General features: G+C 39.1%; 1 protein-coding gene across 8 annotated transcripts; it reads left to right on the forward strand.

The window, feature by feature from the left end:
- Nucleotides 1-2,141: 2,141 nt before the first annotated feature.
- LOC120959393 (uncharacterized) lies at nucleotides 2,142-16,930 on the forward strand. Of its 8 annotated transcripts, none has more exons than XM_049605958.1 (6): nucleotides 2,142-5,108; nucleotides 5,197-5,263; nucleotides 5,336-5,437; nucleotides 15,915-16,174; nucleotides 16,269-16,324; nucleotides 16,406-16,930. In XM_049605958.1, exon 1 carries the CDS (start codon nucleotides 2,242-2,244, stop codon nucleotides 3,349-3,351), a length of 1,110 nt encoding a protein of 369 aa, XP_049461915.1. In that variant the 5' UTR covers nucleotides 2,142-2,241; the 3' UTR covers nucleotides 3,352-5,108; nucleotides 5,197-5,263; nucleotides 5,336-5,437; nucleotides 15,915-16,174; nucleotides 16,269-16,324; nucleotides 16,406-16,930. The 8 variants fall into 8 exon arrangements, 7 of the variants coding, with proteins under 7 accessions (XP_049461915.1, XP_049461911.1, XP_049461906.1 ...); XM_049605954.1 differs by lacking the exons at nucleotides 15,915-16,174; nucleotides 16,269-16,324 and adding exons at nucleotides 5,648-5,907; nucleotides 6,002-6,057 and having other exon boundaries at nucleotides 5,377-5,437; XM_049605949.1 differs by lacking the exon at nucleotides 15,915-16,174 and adding an exon at nucleotides 5,648-5,907 and having other exon boundaries at nucleotides 5,377-5,437.
- The last annotated feature ends 4,854 nt before the right edge of the window (nucleotides 16,931-21,784 follow it).

The raw sequence follows: 21,784 nt of genomic DNA on the forward strand, positions 1-21,784 counted from the left end.
CCCTCACCTCGCGTGTCAAAATAGCTTCTCGTAAAACATCAACTTTTATTTCACACTTATATCATGTGTGTGAGAGAGCATCTGGATCATGGATAGATAGAGGCAATTAATAGTGTAAGAATAAGTTGTATTATGTGGTATATTGAAAGGAATATTCCGTAAATTGCTTAACATACCCATTGTGCCGGACTTTGCCGACCGTTGTAGCAGACAATTACCTATGAGCAAACTACGCTATAAAATCGACCATAATTAGAGTGTTTTTCGTTTTTAAATAATCACTTTGTTGTGTATTGTCTTAAATGCATCGATTACCTAACGTCGTGTGAACGTCTGTTCAACGTTAAGACGACCTTGAAATAATTTGAAATTGTTAGTAGGGTAGCTTGCCATAAACATGACATAAACCATAATTTTCTAGCATAATATCAATGACGCAGCCTCATTACATTTTATGGAAAACTAACCTAGTTGTGCTATTCAGCACTATTGGCGCTGGCGATTATGTACAGTCTGCTCTCGAGATACGCGTTTTATGCTTTCCCGAAACATCCACGTATCTGGAGTATCCTCGTATGTCGAATGTCACGTTTTCAGCTATAATACATTTGATTTCTTAGTATCTTCATGACATAATTTTAAACACTTTTTCATTTAAAGAATACGTCTCGTGTAGAAAGTTCTGATATTTCTGAATTTTTATTTTTGTAATTACACGACATTAATATAATTCTTCATTCGTATACAAAATCTATGCCTTTCATTTATTTTATCAGTCCTTCTCGTTCCGTGCTGAAGCATGTTTTTCGAGCAGCCTGTCGAGCTGCACTCGTCGCCGATGCGGGCTGTAGAAGCTTTCGATGTGTTGGTGTGCGCGCCTACCATCCGCTGTACACCCAACCCACGTGATACTTGTTCTAAATTTTGATCTGTGATCTTCTAGTTTGTTGTTCGAAACACCACAAATTGTCGATCTTCACTTTACATTCATTTCATGCAGATATTTGACAAAGAAAGATGCATTTTATACCACGTTATACATTCATATATTGATGATTTTCTGCATACTAAGAACACAATCACACAGTCACAATCTACGCAGTCGATTGAAAGGATCCACAACATTATTTCCTGGCGGATCACGAAGAATGCAATAAAATAGCCTATAATAGTCGATTTTATCGCCACGATTTGTTCTGACACGATAAAACAGATGGTAAAACAGATAATGAGGAGATCTGTGGTGTATTATAGTGTTGTACAAGGAAAGACCAACATAGCTCAAAACAAGATGCACCATTCAAATCTCTTATACTCTTGAGCACCATTTTCGAAAATAAAGCTACTAACTAATTTCATAGTCAATTATTATACATTATATAACTACTAATTAATTCACTTAGCTATATTACAGGGATACGCATATGAACTTCAAAGATCTCCTTCACTGTAAAGATTACGCCGAAAACAATGATCTCGAAACCTAATTAAAATGAGTTTTTATAATCACCTCTTAAAAGAACAAAAACAAAAACCAAACCCATACTGGTCCTGACTCCAATACATCACGATTTCTGGTTCGAGAACTGCACATGACCTAATGTCTTCAGGACCGGCGGTGACCCTATGGTAGGCCAGGAACCGATACTGATCCCAACCCGATCCAGGAAGTAATACTAATTATATCGGTCCTAGAACTGATCATGTGCCCATACCTCCCCTGGAACCTATCATAAACCCGTAACGGTGCTGGAACTGTTAATAAGCACACTCCTGGAACCGATCATGAACCCATACCAGCATTGGAACCAATCATAGACACATAATGGTCCTGGAACATATCATGAACCCATTACGGTACTGGAACTTATACTGAACCCATCCCGGACTGGAACCTATCATACAGGTGTATTCTATTCTTATAGTCGAGTCATCCGATATGAAACTACGAGCGAGAGGTGGAACGCTCTAAAAACAAAAAATAATAAACTGTGCAAAAAATATACTCCCAACACGGCATAGAACGCGGGCATGCGCAGAGTAATATTCACGGCTCAGCCGCGAAGAGAAACGAGTTCACCGCTCCAAGAAGCATGCTTTGGAAGAGCAAACTCGAACAAACCAAAGAGCGGGAACTCGAACAAACCAAAGAGGCGTACGGACCAACACGAATGTTTTACCAAACGATAACAGGTCACCGAAACAACGTTGTACCTAAGGTAACCTGCTGTCGCAACAAGGATGGAGATCTGGTTAGTAGCCAGCCAGAGGTCCTCTGTACGGTGGGCTCAGTACTTTGATGAATTACTCAACGACCAGTTTAACGAACAGCTAGAAGCGCCACTAGCAGATAGTGTCATGCTACTGCCACCTAGCATAGAAGAAACACGAAAGGCTATCCGTCGGCTGAAAAATAACAAGGCATCCGGAACCGACGGAATTGCAGCTGAACTGGTCCAGAATGGAGGTGCACGACTAGAAAACGAGATTCATCAAACTGTTGCTGAGGTGTGGGATAGCGAATCGATGCCTTGTGATTGGAATATCGGCATCATCTACCCCATATACGAGAAGGGAGATAGGTTGGACTACAACAACTACAGGGGTATTACGGTGTTGAATACCGCCCATAAAATATTCTCCCTGATCCTTCAGGATCGCCTTGTCCCGCACGTCGAAGAGATAGTCGGAAACTATCAAAGAGGATTCCGAAACGGAAAATCAACCACTGATCAGATCTTCACCATGCGGCAGATCTTGGAGAAGATGGCTGAATACAGAAACGACACATACCATCTCTTCATTGACTTCAAAGCCGCATATGATAGCATAGCCAGGGTAAAACTGTACGATGCTATGAGCTCATTTGGATTCCCGGCCAAACTGATAAGGCTTTTCAGAATGACTATGACCAACGTCACATGTCAGGTGAAGGTGGATGGAAAACTTTCAGGACCTTTTGCTACCACCAAAGGTCTGTGCCATGGGGGCGGGCTTGCCTGTCTCCTATTTAACCTGGCACTAGAGAGAGCCATCCGTGACTTCAAGATCGAGACTACGGGAACCATCTTCTATAAGTCATCCCAGATACTGGCATACCATGATGATATATACATCATTGGTCTGCGGCTCTCCTATGTAGCAGAAGCCTATCAAAAGATCGAGCAGGTGGCAGAGAACCTCGGATTGCAGATAAACGAGGCACAGACCAAACTGTTGGTGGCAACATCAGCGGGCCTACCAATAAATAATCAGAATCTACGTAGGTGTTACGTGCAGATAGATCAACGCCCTTTTGAGTCGTCCCACAATTCACATTTCACTGGTCAAGCAACGACAATAGCATGGTAGCTGAGTTACTGGTTGCCAACCGGTCATTATACAGGCTGAGGAATCAGTTCACCTCAAAGCACCTGTCACGACGTACGAAGCTGACACTATTTAGTACCTATATAGTACCGGTACTCACATACGCCTCTGAGACATGGACACTGTCCAAATCTGACGTAACCATCTTTAATCATAAGCCGCGTTCGAGAGCAAGATGCTCAGAAGGATGACGCTATAATGACGCTATAAGCCGCTGTGCGGCGACCTCACTGTCGTGCAGCGTATCCGGTGGGCTTGCCATATTATACGCAAGAAAACGGACGATCTCGCCCATAAAGTCTTTTTAGACCGTCCACAAGAACAGAGGAGGCGTGGTAGGCCCAAATTGAGGTAGCAAGATAGCGTGGAGGCGTCCGCCAATAAGGCCGGGATAACGGACTGCCAGACGAAGGCGCGAGACCGTGAGCGGTTTAGGACACTCCTGAGACAGGCCAAGACCGCAAAGCGGTTGTAGCGCCAGATAAGTAAGTAAGTAAGTCGAGTCATCTCGACGTCGAGTTGATGAATTTTGTGTGTTCATTTGTAAGGAAAAGTTCACTTCGTAGTTCATTTTCTCGACTCGAGTAAATCCGAGTTCAGAATAGAAAAAACCTGATCTCATACCAATCATGGTACCAATCATGAACCCATACCGACCCTGGAGCATATCTTATCTTAATGGTCCTGGAACCTATCATGAACTAATACCAGTTCATACCATTCATCATGAACTCTTACCGGTCCTAGAATCAATCATGAACCCGTGCTGGTCCTGGAACCTATCATGAACCAATACCGGCCCTGGAAACAATCATTAACCTATATTGACCCTGGAACTTATACTGAACCCATACCGGTCCACGAACCTATCATGAACTTATGCCGGTTTAGAAACTGATACTAAATCCATACCGGATTTGGAACTGACACTGAACCCATACCGGTCCTGGAACTACTCATGAATCCATATCAGTCCTGGAACTAAAAGTAATCCCATAAATGTCCTGGAATTGATGCTGCACTCATACCGGTCCTGGAACCGATCATGAGCTCATACTGATCCAGAAATAGCTAGCGATTTCAATTACTTTCAACAACTGTACCTTGAACTGTTCTGGATTCGGATTCGGAACGAGACTTAAACGTGGTTCGGGTATGTATCCGATACTATTCCAGTCCCGTTCGACAAACTATACCCGGTAGTAAATGTGCAGCGTATGAATAAGCGTAAGAAAATAGCCTAGGAAATAGCGTAGGAAATTTATTATTATTTATTAGTTAATCTTCAACGGGCCAAAAGGCCTAAGATAGGTTACAAACAAAAATTACATAGCAAAATCAAGATTATTATCTCAGTTCACTGTTGCCACGGCAGTGTAGCCGGAGACGTTCTGGATATTCTTTGAAATTGAGTAGTATATGTATGGTGATAATAATGATAATCATAATAATGATAATAATCTTTTTGCTTCGTGCTCTAAGCTTCACAAACTGTGGATATGCTGAGAAACGCGAAAAATCTTTGTGAACAATATCCACCAAATAAATGTGACAATGGCTGACAAAATCCTATCTCTACCTCCTCGTGGTGTCAGCCGGAATGTGCAGTATCAGTACTGCATATACCAACAGAGAGGGTCAGTGACGTTAGTGGTTACCTAACGTCACTGAGGGTGTTTGAATGTTCACCAGACTGTATTCGTGCCCGTTGACCGTATCAATCCATCGACAGGTTGAGTGTAAGTTTCTGGCCCAGTGCCCTACGGAAATACGGCAATACATCACTTTGAGATCATTCACAAAAACAACATACTGCTTTCTTTTCAGCATGCATCTTGTCGACACAAATTGCATGAATCAAATGGCGTCTATGACATTCATCAACCAAATCAAGGTAGGTTATTTGCACAATTCTCCCTCAACCATAAATCCCATTCAACCATAATTCCATTCATAATTACCGCAGTATCCCAAGCTAACCAATTGGAATCTAATCTTAACCTTCAGCAAAAGTTCGAGCAGGCTGAACTGTGAACTGGAGCTCGAGGCACACCTATCAGGCTTGAAGGTAAATTTGTTTTCTGCACTTCAAAGTCATAACATACTAAACGATGTTTATGTTTGCTTCCCGCTCTCGCTCTTTTTTTTTCTTTATCACTGTACCTCTCTCACTCACTGTTTACCGCTCTTCCTCTTTCTCGATCTCTATCGATCGCTTTCTTACTTTTTATCTTACATTTCCGTCATTGACATGACCCGCTCAACAATAATTCTCCAGACTCGCCCTTGATGCACGGTGACCCTCATACTACGCAGGACTGACTATCCTGCTATGGGTTATATAAAATTAATTATGTTTGGGGGGAATCATCAAAATAAACCATTTTAGAAGCTAATAAGAAGTCATTATAAAAACGATAAAAAAAATAGAAAAACGCATAAAATTCATTGAAAAAAAAAACAACACAACTTAGTATAACACCAATGGATCGGAAGGATGTACACCGCAGCAGTTTGCTCGAAATTGTAAAATAACAGGTATGGCAGCAACTACCATTACATTAGAAGCTTCGTTGAAAGTGTGAAGTAACGGTGTAACTTAGCGAGATTTTATGTTGTTACTCCCCTACAGTGCTTACAAATTCGAGGCCGCTGGTGGAAAACCTCATCAACTAACATCGATCGATCGTAAGTACATTCCACTAGCAAAGTGCACTGTGTGGTGCCTTATCACTAATGGACATGTATTGTATGTATGCTTCTTTTCAGCAATATTTCGTTCTGCGCACAAAATGGCTACACAGTTTTCTGCCCCTCTTGAGTATGCGTCTCAAGCCTTGGTTTGAAAGCTGGCAACTGCCAAGAACGTATATTTACATTTTAGTTTGTAGTATTTGCGCATATTGATTAGCACGCAAGCAGTTTTACATATTATAGAGTGTTTTAACATTTTATTGTTTTATTTCTGTACTTCATTATCTGAATTAGCGGTCTTAGTTAAGAACAAGAAAATTACTAATTAGATTTCTATATTAGTGTCACAAGGCGTACAATTGCTGATTCTTCATGTTATTCTCAATTTGTAGCATTATTTTCTTATCAAGTGTGTTTTTAGTTTTAAAAAGCTGTTATATGTAAGGCTTCAAAGTATGTTTGTAGTTAACTTTAAAGTATGTAAAGTATGGATGTAGTTTTTAAAAGCTGTCAATGTGCAACTGCATGTTATCGACAATAACACCAGTCCTTCATGCACATGGCAATACCACCCAGCCATTAGTTGCATCAAAACAATAAACTCTCGAAGCGCCTACCTGGTTACCTGCATACAAAAGGGCTTTTTCCTTTCAATCACAAACAACGATGTTTGCACATCAATGGTAGTGCCGATGTGTTCCAGCACCTGCTGCGTGTACTAACAGAGACCGGGTACCTCTGCTGTCTGAGCACCGGCCGGAGGCACACTAGCAGCTTGCCAGTCTTCCCCTATTTCTCTCTAGGTTTCTCCAGTAAATATTCGAATGTACTACTACGATAATTGAAATGGCTACAAGCAGGCGTGCCAAGTGGGAAAAACCATCGTTTGAGCCAAGATGAATCGTTTGAGTTTCTTTCCGCAGTGCCATCCTGAGCTATAAGTAAACATTTGACGTCTAACTGAAATAGTCATGCCTTTCTGAACATTGTTCAATCATAACTACACATTTGCTTTCCCCAACATCAACGTACGTTTATATTACCCGGGTTCCCGTCTCCTCGATGAACATTTTGTTGAAATTCGATTGTTTTGAGTTTAATTTAAATTGATGTTGTAGTAATTTAATAGTAAATTATTAATTTTGAAAGTATTGGGATGAGTTATTAGAAAATTCATTCGAACTATTTTTGTAAAAGAAGGCACAAACAAAATTCTTAACTCCATACACAAAACGGATAAAGTAAAGAGTAGCATTTGGTTTCGATTAAACGAAGTTCAAAAAGATAGCAGTATTTCAGTTAGACGTCAATTGTTTACTTATAGTTGAACAATGTTCAAAAGCAGCTTAAGATTATTTTATTTGAACTCGAAAACAGTACATCACTGGCAGCGTGTTCTGTCGAATATTTCGCTAGTCAATTGTTTCGTTTCGCTGTCGATCTTGCTCTGCATGCGCTGTTAATCAAACTGGTTTGATGATACATTTGTCCTAGGTTAGTCCAAAATGGTAGGTTCTTTTTTACTTCTCATTTGCAAACAGATTAAAGATCACAGCTATCTTAACATTATATGAAGCATAACTGCAAACATTATCAAAGGTGTTGAAAATACTTTTTCTCATTTACTCTTATCTTTTAACGTTTCTTGAATGAATGTAGTACTGCAGAACGAATTCTGGAACGACAGTTAAGGTACAACATTACCCGGCGCTCTAGCAGCAATCGAACACGACATCGAACATGAAAAATTTATGGGATTTGACATGTTTGATTTGATAACCAACAAATCGAACATGTCAAATCCCATATATTTTTCATGTTCGATGTCGTGTTCGATTGCTGCTAGAGCGCTGCCTTAAGGTGTGGACAACAGAAAGACAGCATAACAGATGTCTTGGTTCAACGAATAAAGGTATGTAAAGTCATGTAATGATTTTCATTTTTACTTAGTTTTAGTAAACATTTTTCATGCGAGTTTAGGGGCGGTTTAAGCGCTAAGCAAACTATGCGGCCACGTTGGGCCCCGCAGTCTTCAGGAGCCCCAAAAAATGGAACCCCCGCTCGCAAGTAAAATTACTTGTCAATCCTTCTCTGAATGAGAACATTTCCCTGCTAGACCAAGCCTACATTTGTGTGACCGCTTAGAGCCTCCACTCATCTTAATCCGTCACTGTGTGTGATAGAAAATGTCGATAAATGTGCATGAATACATAATTTCCAGTAAAATAGCTACAGAGTTTGGGTATTTTATGTATGACACATCTTTCAAAGGTAAATGTGTACAAGCATACACACTCAGATTTTGAACTATGCACGTTACGAGCGATTACACTAAGATTTGTATTTCTAATCAGTCGCAAACAAAGGCGGGTTCTCTGATAATTGAACAGATCAGTAGCCGGAAGTATTGGTCTATAAGAAGTTTGACCTGAATCACTTTTAATGCAATAAGCAAAAATTTTTCTTGCATCTATCAACCTTAATCTTATTATTTATTTACGAAATTTTTACTTTCGTTATTGCATCTATCAACCTTAATCTTATAATTTATCAGAGCTTAAACATATATGTGTTATCTGTATGATATGGAACGATAAAAATGACAATGATAAAATCAACAATTGATATACACTTGCAAAAAAGTCGTTGAAAACAGCGACTAAATCGGCAGCTTTTCAAAACCCTTTGACTAACAACTTAACCTTACATGACGAAAATCTCGGGACTTTTCTTGGTGAAGACGTTTATTTGAATAATAAATAAACCTCCAAGAATAAATAAAACCAATAATTGTTGATGATCTCAACACCACCGTCAACGAAACAAAAAATTAAATAGAGGAACATTGAGCTGTTTTGAATCTTTAACTTCATTTTTTACTATGTGAACAGTGAAGTACACAATCATCGGTAATTAAAATATGGGAGCTGTCCCGTAAAGCAATCGTCAACTCGTACGACTTGCAGAGTTTCGAATCATATAAGGGAATAGTTCAATCAGTTAGGAGAATGTTGCAAATCAGTAGCGGGAATTTTGCAACCATACTGTGGTGCTGTCATTAGGCTGTAGGTGGCGCTTTGGACACCCCAAAACATTTTTGTTAATTTTACTTATTTATCATGCTTAATTATAACTCCACGGTATGATTTATTTAGTTTATCATGTTTGTTGATCTTTTCAGAATAATACGCCCTATATGTTACAAAATATTAAGATTGAAAGCCAATTATTCCTGGCTATCATATATGATAGTCATGACACTCAAAGTGTTAAAGAGCTATATGCATTTATCATTATGAGTCAAGGGTATTTTGTGCCACGTTCCGTTGTCCGGAATTCAGTGCGAAATAGAGCTCGTGGCCTTAAACTACTATAGCACAATATAAGGATTTTAAGGTATATGGATCACTAATGCGTTTTCCAACACGTAAGACAAATCCTAACAAAAGAAAAACTTTTGAAACACATAAGTCACAGTGATCTTGAAGTGTCAATCTACTATCTAGCTGTACATCTAAATCACAAACTACATATGTGCGCGGACTTATGTCACATTCAACATTAAATTCTTATATCCAAACTTAAAATTAAAATTATTCTTAGTTTGCCAGGTTATTTTAGATTACATGATTGCAAATTTCCACAGTGTGCTTGCAACATTCCCCTTACGTTGTGCAAAAATTTCCCTACTGATTGAACTATTCCCTTGTGTGATTCGAAACGCTGTAATAATATGTCCGTCATGGGATAAAGCCTTATATTCCCTCTCCACTGGCCCGAGCATATAATTGACTGCGTTCGAGCATATAATTGACTTTTCCGGCGAGATATTGAATAATTTCGGGAGCAGGTATATCATAGACAATTATGTATGAAACTACCCAAGAAAACAGACCATACCTAGAGTATTTTTAGTTTTCTTTTAATCGCTTTGATTTATATTGTCTTAAATGCGTCGATTACCTGACGTCATTTGAACGTACGTACGACGTTAACACGATCTTGAAATAATTTGAAATTGTTAGTAGGGTAGCTTGCCATAAACATGACATAAACCATAATTTTCTAGCATAATATCAATGACGCAGCCTCATTACATTTTATGGAAAACTAACCTAGTTGTGCTATTCAGCACTATTGGCGCTGGCGATTATGTACAGTCTGCTCTCGAGATACGCGTTTTATGCTTTCCCGAAACATCCACGTATCTGGAGTATCCTCGTACGTCGAATGTCACGTTTTCAGCTATAATACATTTGATTTCTTAGTATCTTCATGACATTCGGTAATTTTATAAACTTTATCATTTAAACGTGACATTGAAACATGATACGTCTCGTGTAGAAAGTTCTGATATTTCTGAATGTTTATTTTTGTAATTACATGACATTAATATAATTCTTCATTCGTATACAAAATCTATGCCTTTCATTTATTTTATCAGTCCTTCTCGTTCCGTGCTGAAGCATGTTTTTCGAGCAGCCTGTCGAGCTGCACTCCCCAGTCAGACAGCCTTCTGTTAATTTACCCATTCGAGCAGTTTTGTGTCTGTCATAACAGTAATTTAAGAGCAATTTAGCGGTACGAAGTGTTGTCGTTTGTTGTCAGTGAAAAGATGTAAATTAGAACAAAAAGAGTATTGTTTTAATGATCTTTTAGTGGAAGAAGACATCGGCGGTGTGTTTAAAACTGTAAAATGTAAAAAACAGCCAAGAAATTGCATTTATTAGTGCTATTTGTGAACCACCTTCTCCGGGTGAAGCGGCTGTTCAAGTCGAGTTTGCTTAAATAAATACATTGTAATCGTTTGTATAAGTTAAGGACAATGATTGAATAAAAGCATTCAACTGTAATATAATACATTTTGTGTTATTTATTAACAATTTGGCCGACAAAAATAAAAATAAAATAGAAGAAGGAATAGGATCTGTCAAAACTGCTAGAATGGGTAAATTAAGGACTGCTAATTTACCATTAAATTACTCTAAAATTACCGGTAATTTAGCGGTAAGAAAAGGGTAAATTAAGTCCGATTTTTCTGACTGGGTCGTCGCCGATGCGGGCTGTAGAAGCTTTCGATGTGTTGGTGTGCGCGCCTACCATCCGCTGTACACCCAACCCACGTGATACTTGTTCTAAATTTTGATCTGTGATCTTCTAGTTTGTTGTTCGAAACACCACAAATTGTCGATCTTCACTTTACATTCATTTCATGCAGATATTTGACAAAGAAAGATGCATTTTATACCACGTTATACATTCATATATTGATGATTTTCTGCATACTAAGAACACAATCACACAGTCACAATCTACGCAGTCGATTGAAAGGATCCACAACATTATTTCCTGGCGGATCACGAAGAATGCAATAAAATAGCCTATAATAGTCGATTTTATCGCCACGATTTGTTCTGACACGATAAAACAGATGGTAAAACAGATAATGAGGAGATCTGTGGTGTATTATAGTGTTGTACAAGGAAAGACCAACATAGCTCAAAACAAGATGCACCATTCAAATCTCTTATACTCTTGAGCACCATTTTCGAAAATAAAGCTACTAACTAATTTCATAGTCAATTATTATACATTATATAACTACTAATTAATTCACTTAGCTATATTACAGGGATACGCATATGAACTTCAAAGATCTCCTTCACTGTAAAGATTACGCCGAAAACAATGGTCTCGAATCCTAATTAAAATGAGTTTTTAATATCACCTCTTAAAAGAACAAAAACAAAAACCAAACCCATACTGGTCCTGACTCCAATACATCACGATTTCTGGTTCGAGAACTGCACATGACCTAATGTCTTCAGGACCGGCGGTGACCCTATGGTAGGCCAGGAACCGATACTGATCCCAACCCGATCCAGGAAGTAATACTAATTATATCGGTCCTAGAACTGATCATGTGCCCATACCTCCCCTGGAACCTATCATAAACCCGTAACGGTGCTGGAACTGTTAATAAACACACTCCTGGAACCGATCATGAACCCATACCAGCATTGGAACCAATCATAGACACATAATGGTCCTGGAACATATCATGAACCCATTACGGTACTGGAACTTATACTGAACCCATCCCGGACTGGAACCTATCATACAGGTGTATTCTATTCTTATAGTCGAGTCATCCGATATGAAACTACGAGCGAGAGGTGGAACGCTCTAAAAACAAAAAATAATAAACTGTGCAAAAAATATACTCCCAACACGGCATAGAACGCGGGCATGCACAGAGTAATATTCACGGCTCAGCCGCGAAGAGAAACGAGTTCACCGCTCCAAGAAGCATGCTTTGGAAGAGCAAAACATGCGGGAACTCGAGCAAACCAAAGAGGCGTACGGACCAACACGAATGTTTTACCTAGCGATAGCAGGTCACCGAAACAACGTTGTACCTAAGGTAACCTGCTGTCGCAACAAGGATGGAGATCTGGTTAGTAGCCAGCCAGAGGTCCTCTGTGCGGTGGGCTCAGTACTTTGATGAATTACTCAACGACCAGTTTAACGAACAGCTAGAAGCGCCACTAGCAGATAGTGTCATGCTACTGCCACCTAGCATAGAAGAAACACGAAAGGCTATCCGTCGGCTGAAAAATAACAAGGCATCCGGAACCGACGGAATTGCAGCTGAACTGGTCCAGAATGGAGGTGCACGACTAGAAAACGAGATTCATCAAACTGTTACTGAGGTGTGGGATAGCGAATCGATGCCTTGTGATTGGAATCTCGGCATCATCTACCCCATATACGAGAAGGGAGATAGGTTGGACTACAACAACTACAGGTTTATTACGGTGTTGAATACCGCCCATAAAATATTCTCCCTGATCCTTCAGGATCGCCTTGTCCCGCACGTCGAAGAGATAGTCGGAAACTATCAACCACTGATCAGATCTTCACCATGCGGCAGATCTTGGAGAAGATGGCTAAATACAGAAACGACACATACCATCTCTTCATTGACTTCAAAGCCGCATATGATAGCATAGCCAGGGTAAAACTGTACGATGCTATGAGCTCATATGGAATCCCGGCCAAACTGATAAGGCTTTTCAGAATGACTATGACCAACGTCACATGTCAGGTGAAGGTGGATGGAAAACTCTCAGGACCTTTTGCTACCACCAAAGGTCTGCGCCATGGGGGCGGGCTTGCTTGTCTCCTATTTAACCTGGCACTAGAGAGGGCCATCCGTGACTTCAAGATCGAGACTACGGGAACCATCTTCTATAAGTCATCCCAGATACTGGCATACTATGATGATATATACATCATTGGTCTGCGGCTCTCCTATGTAGCAGAAGCCTATCAAAAGATCAAGCAGGTGGCAGAGAACCTCGGATTGCAGATAAACGAGGCACAGACCAAACTGTTGGTGGCAACATCAGCGGGCCTACCAATAAATAATCAGAATCTACGTAGGTGTTACGTGCAGATATATCAACGCCCTTTTGAGTCGTCCCACAATTCACATTTCACTGGTCAAGCAACGACAATAGCATGGTAGCTGAGTTACTGGTTGCCAACCGGTCATTATACAGGCTGAGGAATCAGTTCACCTCAAAGCACCTGTCACGACGTACGAAGCTGACACTATTTAGTACCTATATAGTACCGGTACTCACATACGCCTCTGAGACATGGACACTGTCCAAATCTGACGTAACCATCTTTAATCATAAGCCGCGTTCGAGAGCAAGATGCTCAGAAGGATGACGCTATAATGACGCTATAAGCCGCTGTGCGGCGACCTCACTGTCGTGCAGCGTATCCGGTGGGCTTGCCATATTATACGCAAGAAAACGGACGATCTCGCCCATAAAGTCTTTTTAGACCGTCCACAAGAACAGAGGAGGCGTGGTAGGCCCAAATTGAGGTAGCAAGATAGCGTGGAGGCGTCCGCCAATAAGGCCGGGATAACGGACTGCCAGACGAAGGCGCGAGACCGTGAGCGGTTTAGGACACTCCTGAGACAGGCCAAGACCGCAAAGGGTTGTAGCGCCAGATAAGTAAGTAAGTAAGTCGAGTCATCTCGACGTCGAGTTGATGAATTTTGTGTGTTCATTTGTAAGGAAAAGTTCACTTCGTAGTTCATTTTCTCGACTCGAGTAAAATCGAGTTCAGAATAGAAAAAACCTGATCTCATACCAATCATGGTACCAATCATGAACCCATACCGACCCTGGAGCATATCTTATCTTAATGGTCCTGGAACCTATCATGAACTAATACCAGTTCATACCATTCATCATGAACTCTTACCGGTCCTAGAATCAATCATGAACCCGTGCTGGTCCTGGAACCTATCATGAACCAATACCGGCCCTGGAAACAATCATTAACCTATATTGACCCTGGAACTTATACTGAACCCATACCGGTCCACGAACCTATCATGAACTTATGCCGGTTTAGAAACTGATACTACATCCATACCGGATTTGGAACTGACACTGAACCCATACCGGTCCTGGAACTACTCATGAATCCATATCAGTCCTGGAACTAAAAGTAATCCCATAAATGTCCTGGAATTGATGCTGCACTCATACCGGTCCTGGAACCGATCATGAGCTCATACTGATCCAAAAATAGCTAGCGATTTCATTTACTTTCAACAACTGTACCTTGAACTGTTCTGGATTCGGATTCGGAACGAGACTTAAACGTGGTTCGGGTATGTATCCGATGCTATTCCAGTCCCGTTCGACAAACTATACCCGGTAGTAAATGTGCAGCGTATGAATAAGCGTGAGAAAATAGCCTAGGAAATAGCGTAGGTAGCGTAGCGGTAATTTATTATTATTTATTAGTTAATCTTCAACGGGTCAAAAGGCCTAAGATAGGTTACAAACAAAAATTACATAGCAAAATCAAGATTATTATCTCAGTTCACTGTTGCCACGGCAGTGTAGCCGGAGACGTTCTGGGTATTCTTTGAAATTGAGTAGTATATGTATGGTGATAATAATGATAATCATAATAATGATAATAATCTTTTTGCTTCGTGCTCTAAGCTTCACAAACTATGGATATGCTGTGAAACGCGAAAAATATTTGTGAACAATATCCACCAAATAAATGTGACTATGGCTGACAAAATCCTATCTCTACCTCCTCGTGGTGTCAGCCGGAATGTGCAGTATCAGTACTGCATATACCAACAGAGAGGGTCAGTGACGTTAGTGGTTACCTAACGTCACTGAGGGTGTTTGAATGTTCACCAGACTGTATTCGTGCCCGTTGACCGTATCAATCCATCGACAGGTTGAGCGTAAGTTTCTGGCCCAGTCTGAACTATTCTCCTGTGCCCTACGGAAATACGGCAATACATCACTTTGAGATCATTCACAAAAACAACATACTGCTTTCTTTTCAGCATGCATCTTATCGACACAAATTGCATGAATCAAATGGCGTCTATGACATTCATCAACCAAATCAAGGTAGGTTATTTGCACAATTCTCCCTCAACCATAAATCCCATTCAACCATAATTCCATTCATAATTACCGCAGTATCCCAAGCTAACAAATTGGAATCTAATCTTAACCTTCAGCAAAAGTTCGAGCAGGCTGAACTGTGAACTGGAGCTCGAGGCACACCTATCAGGCTTGAAGGTAAATTTGTTTTCTGCACTTCAAAGTCATAACATACTAAACGATGTTTATGTTTGCTTCCCGCTCTCGCTCTTTTTTTTTTCTTTATCACTGTACCTCTCTCACTGTTTACCGCTCTTCCTCTTTCTCGATCTCTATCGATCGCTTTCTTACTTTTTATCTCACATTCCCGTCATTGACATGACCCGCTCAACAATAATTCTCCAGACTCGCCCTTGATGCACGGTGACCCCCATACTACGCAGGACTGACTATCCTGCTATGGGTTATATAAAATTAATTATGTTTGGGGGGAATCATCAAAATAAACCATTTTAGAAGCTAATAAGAAGTCATTATAAAAACGATAAAAAAATAGAAAAACGCATAAAATTCATTGAAAAAAAAAAACAACACAACTTAGTATAACACCAATGGATCGGAAGGATGTACACCGCAGCAGTTTGCTCGAAATTGTAAAATAACAGGTATGGCAGCAACTAACATTACATTAGAAGCTTCGTTGAAAGTGTGAAGTAACGGTGTAACTTAGCGAGATTTTATGTTGTTACTCCCCTACAGTGCTTACAAATTCGAGGCCGCTGGTGGAAAACCTCATCAACTAACATCGATCGATCGTAAGTACATTCCACTAGCAAAGTGCACTGTGTGGTGCCTTATCACTAATGGACATGTATTGTATGTATGCTTCTTTTCAGCAATATTTCGTTCTGCGCACAAAATGGCTACACAGTTTTCTGCCCCACTTGAGTATGCGTCTCAAGCCCTGGTTTGAAAGCTGGCAACTGCCAAGAACGTATATTTACATTTTAGTTTGTAGTATTTTCGCATATTGATTAGCACGCAAGCAGTTTTACATATTATAGAGTGTTTTAACATTTTATCGTTTTATTTCTTTACTTCATTATCTGAATTAGCGGTCTTAGTTAAGAACAAGAAAATTACTAATTAGATTTCTATATTAGTGTCACAAGGCGTACAATTGCTGATTCTTCATGTTATTCTCAATTTGTAGCATTATTTTCTTATCAAGTGTGTTTCTAGTTTTAAAAAGCTGTTATATGTAAGGCTTCAAAGTATGTTTGTAGTTAACTTTAAAGTATGTAAAGTATGGATGTAGTTTTTAAAAGCTGTCAATGTGCAACTGCATGTTATCGACAATAACACCAGTCCTTCATGCACATGGCAATACCACCCAGCCATTAGTTGCATCAAAACAATAAACTCTCGAAGCGCCTACCTGGTTACCTGCATACAAAAGGGCTTTTTCCTTTCAATCACAAACAACGATGTTTGCACATCAATGGTAGTGCCGATGTGTTCCAGCACCTGCTGCGTGTACTACCGGGTACCTCTGCTGTCTGAGCACCGGCCGGTGGCACACTAGCAGCTTGCCAGTCTTCCCCTACTTCTCTCTAGGTTTCTCCAGTAAATATTCGAATGTACTACTACGATAATTGAAATGGCTACAAGCAGGCGTGCCAAGTGGGAAGAACCATCGTTTGAGCCAAGATGAATCGTTTGAGTTTCTTTCCGCAGTGCCATCCTGAGCTATAAGTAAACATTTGACGTCTAACTGAAATAGTCATGCCTTTCTGAACATTGTTCAATCATAACTACAGATTTGCTTTCCCCAACATTAACGTACGTTTATATTACCCGGGTTCCCGTCTCCTCGATGAACATTTTGTTGAAATACGATTGTTTTGAGTTTAATTTAAATTGATGTTGTAGTAATTTAATAGTAAATTATTAATTTTGAAAGTATTGGGATGAATTATTAGAAAATTCATCCGAACTATTTTTGTAAAAGAAGGCACAAACAAAATTCTTAACTCCATACACAAAACGGATAAAGTAAAGAGTAGCATTTGGTTTCGATTAAACGAAGTTCAAAAAGATAGCAGTATTTCAGTTAGACGTCAATTGTTTACTTATAGTTGAACAATGTTCAAAAGCAGCTTAAGATTATTTTATTTGAACTCGAAAACAGTACATCACTGGCAGCGTGTTCTGTCGAATATTTCGCTAGTCAATTGTTTCGTTTCGCTGTCGATCTTGCTCTGCATGCGCTGTTGATCAAACTGGTTTGATGATACATTTGTCCTAGGTTAGTCCAAAATGGTAGGTTCTTTTTCACTTCTCATTTGCAAACAGATTAAAGATCACAGCTATCTTAACATTATATGAAGCATAACTGCAAACATTATCAAAGGTGTTGAAAATACTTTTTCTCATTTACTCTTATCTTTTAACGTTTCTTGAATGAATGTAGTACTGCAGAACGAATTCTGGAACGACAGTTAAGGTACAACATTACCCGGCGCTCTAGCAGCAATCGAACACGACATCGAACATGAAAAATTTATGGGATTTGACATGTTCGATTTGTTGGTTATCAAATCGAACATGTCAAATCCCATATATTTTTCATGTTCGATGTCGTGTTCGATTGCTGCTAGAGCGCTGCCTTAAGGTGTGGACAACAGAAAGACAGCATAACAGATGTCTTGGTTAAATGAATAAAGGTATGTAAAGTCATGTAATGATTTTCATTTTTACTTAGTTTTAGTAAACTTTTTTCATGCAAGTTTAGGGGCGGTTTAAGCGCTAAGCAAACTAAGCGGCCACGTTGGGCCCCGTAGTCATCAGGAGCCCCAAAAAATGGAACCCCCGCTCGCAAGTAAAATTACTTGTCAATCCTTCTCTGAATGAGAACATTTCCCTGCTAGACCAAGCCTACATTTGTGTGACCGCTTAGAGCCTCCACTCATCTTAATCCGTCACTGTGTGTGATAGAAAATGTCGATAAATGTGCATGAATACATAATTTCCAGTAAAATAGCTACAGAGTTTGGGTATTTTATGTATGACACATCTTTCAAAGGTAAATGTGTACAAGCATACACACTCAAATTTGAACTATGCACGTTACGAGCGATTACACTAAGATTTGTATTTCTAATCAGTCGCAAACAAAGGCGGGTTCTCTGATAATTGAACAGATCAGTAGCCGGAAGTATTGGTCTAAAAGAAGTTTGACCTGAATCACTTTTAATGCAATAAGCAAAATTTTTTCTTGCATCTATCAACCTTAATCTTATTATTTATTTACGAAATTTTTACTTTCGTTATTGCATCTATCAACCTTAATCTTATAATTTATCAGAGCTTAAACATATATGTGTTATCTGTATGATATGGAACGATAAAAATGACAATGATAAAATCAACAATTGATATACACTTGCAAAAAAGTCGTTGAAAACAGCGACTAAATCGGCAGCTTTTCAAAACCCTTTGACTAACAACTTAACCTTACATGACGAAAATCTCACGACTTTTCTTGGTGAAGACGTTTATTTAAAATATATATAAAGTGTTTCAATCCCTCCAAGAATAAATAAAACCAATAATTGTTGATGATCTCGACACCACCGTCAACGAAGCAAAAAATTAAATAGAGGAACATTGAGCTGTTTTGAATCTTTAACTTCATTTTTTACTATGTGAACAGTGAAGTACACAATCATCGGTAATTAAAATATGGGAGCTGTCCCGTAAAGCAATCGTCAACTCGTACGACTTGCAGAGTTTCGAATCATATAAGGGAATAGTTCAATCAGTTAGGAGAATGTTGCAAATCGGTAGGAGAATGTTGCAAGCACACTGTGTAAATTTGCAATCATATAGGGGAGTGTTGCAACCGACTACGGGAATTTTGCAACCATACTGTGGTGCTGTCATTAGGCTGTAGGTGGCGCTTTGGACACCCCAAAACATTTTTGTTAATTTTACTTATTTATCATGCTTAATTATAACTCCACGGTATGATTTATTTAGTTTATCATGTTTGTTGGTCTTTTCAGAATAATACGCCCTATCTGTTACAAAATATTAAGATTGAAAGCCAATTATTCCTGGCTATCATATATGATAGTCATGACACTCAAAGCGTTAAAGAGCTATATGCATTTATCATTATGAGTCAAGGGTATTTTGTGCCACGTTCCGTTGTCCGGAATTCAGTGCGAAATAGAGCTCGTGGCCTTAAACTACTATAGAACAATATAAGGATTTTAAGGTATATGGATCACTAAAGCGTTTTCCAACACGTAAGACAAATCCTAACAAAAGAAAAACTTTTGAAACACATAAGTCACAGTGATCTTGAAGTGTCAATCTACTATCTAGCTGTACATCTAAATCACAAACTACATATGTGCGCGGACTTATGTCACATTCAACATTAAATTCTTATATCCAAACTTAAAATTAAAATTATTCTTAGTTTGCCAGGTTATTTTAGATTACATGATTGCAAATTTCCACAGTGTGCTTGCAACATTCCCCTTACGTTGTGCAAAAATTTCCCTACTGATTGAACTATTCCCTTGTGTGATTCGAAACGCTGTAATAATATGTCCGTCATGGGATAAAGCCTTATATTCCCTCTCCACTGGCCCGAGCATATAATTGACTGCGTTCGAGCATATAATTGACTTTTCCGGCGAGATATTGAATAATTTCGGGAGCAGGTATATCATAGACAATTATGTATGAAACTACCCAAGAAAACAGACCATACCTAGAGTATTTTTAGTTTTCTTTTAATCGCTTTGATTTATATTGTCTTAAATGCGTCGATTACCTGACGTCATTTGAACGTACGTACGACGTTAACACGATCTTGAAATAATTTGAAATTGTTAGTAGGGTAGCTTGCCATAAACATGACATAAACCATAATTTTCTAGCATAATATCAATGACGCAGCCTCATTACATTTTATGGAAAACTAACCTAGTTGTGCTATTCAGCACTATTGGCGCTGGCGATTATGTACAGTCTGCTCTCGAGATACGCGTTTTATGCTTTCCCGAAACATCCACGTATCTGGAGTATCCTCGTACGTCGAATGTCACGTTTTCAGCTATAATACATTTGATTTCTTAGTATCTTCATGACATTCGGTAATTTTATAAACTTTATCATTTAAACGTGACATTGAAACATGATACGTCTCGTGTAGAAAGTTCTGATATTTCTGAATGTTTATTTTTGTAATTACATGACATTAATATAATTCTTCATTCGTATACAAAATCTATGCCTTTCATTTATTTTATCAGTCCTTCTCGTTCCGTGCTGAAGCATGTTTTTCGAGCAGCCTGTCGAGCTGCACTCCCCAGTCAGACAGCCTTCTGTTAATTTACCCATTCGAGCAGTTTTGTGTCTGTCATAACAGTAATTTAAGAGCAATTTAGCGGTACGAAGTGTTGTCGTTTGTTGTCAGTGAAAAGATGTAAATTAGAACAAAAAGAGTATTGTTTTAATGATCTTTTAGTGGAAGAAGACATCGGCGGTGTGTTTAAAACTGTAAAATGTAAAAAACAGCCAAGAAATTGCATTTATTAGTGCTATTTGTGAACCACCTTCTCCGGGTGAAGCGGCTGTTCAAGTCGAGTTTGCTTAAATAAATACATTGTAATCGTTTGTATAAGTTAAGGACAATGATTGAATAAAAGCATTCAACTGTAATATAATACATTTTGTGTTATTTATTAACAATTTGGCCGACAAAAATAAAAATAAAATAGAAGAAGGAATAGGATCTGTCAAAACTGCTAGAATGGGTAAATTAAGGACTGCTAATTTACCATTAAATTACTCTAAAATTACCGGTAATTTAGCGGTAAGAAAAGGGTAAATTAAGTCCGATTTTTCTGACTGGGTCGTCGCCGATGCGGGCTGTAGAAGCTTTCGATGTGTTGGTGTGCGCGCCTACCATCCGCTGTACACCCAACCCACGTGATACTTGTTCTAAATTTTGATCTGTGATCTTCTAGTTTGTTGTTCGAAACACCACAAATTGTCGATCTTCACTTTACATTCATTTCATGCAGATATTTGACAAAGAAAGATGCATTTTATACCACGTTATACATTCATATATTGATGATTTTCTGCATACTAAGAACACAATCACACAGTCACAATCTACGCAGTCGATTGAAAGGATCCACAACATTATTTCCTGGCGGATCACGAAGAATGCAATAAAATAGCCTATAATA

This window comes from Anopheles coluzzii, chromosome X (assembly GCF_943734685.1).
Source record: "Anopheles coluzzii chromosome X, AcolN3, whole genome shotgun sequence".
Taxonomy (NCBI): domain Eukaryota; kingdom Metazoa; phylum Arthropoda; class Insecta; order Diptera; family Culicidae; genus Anopheles; species Anopheles coluzzii.

What these genes read in the sequence shown, in the direction of transcription:
- LOC120959393 (XM_049605958.1), top strand. Translation starts at nt 2,242, where the DNA reads ATGGAGATCTGGTTAGTAGCCAGCCAGAGGTCCTCTGTACGGTGGGCT.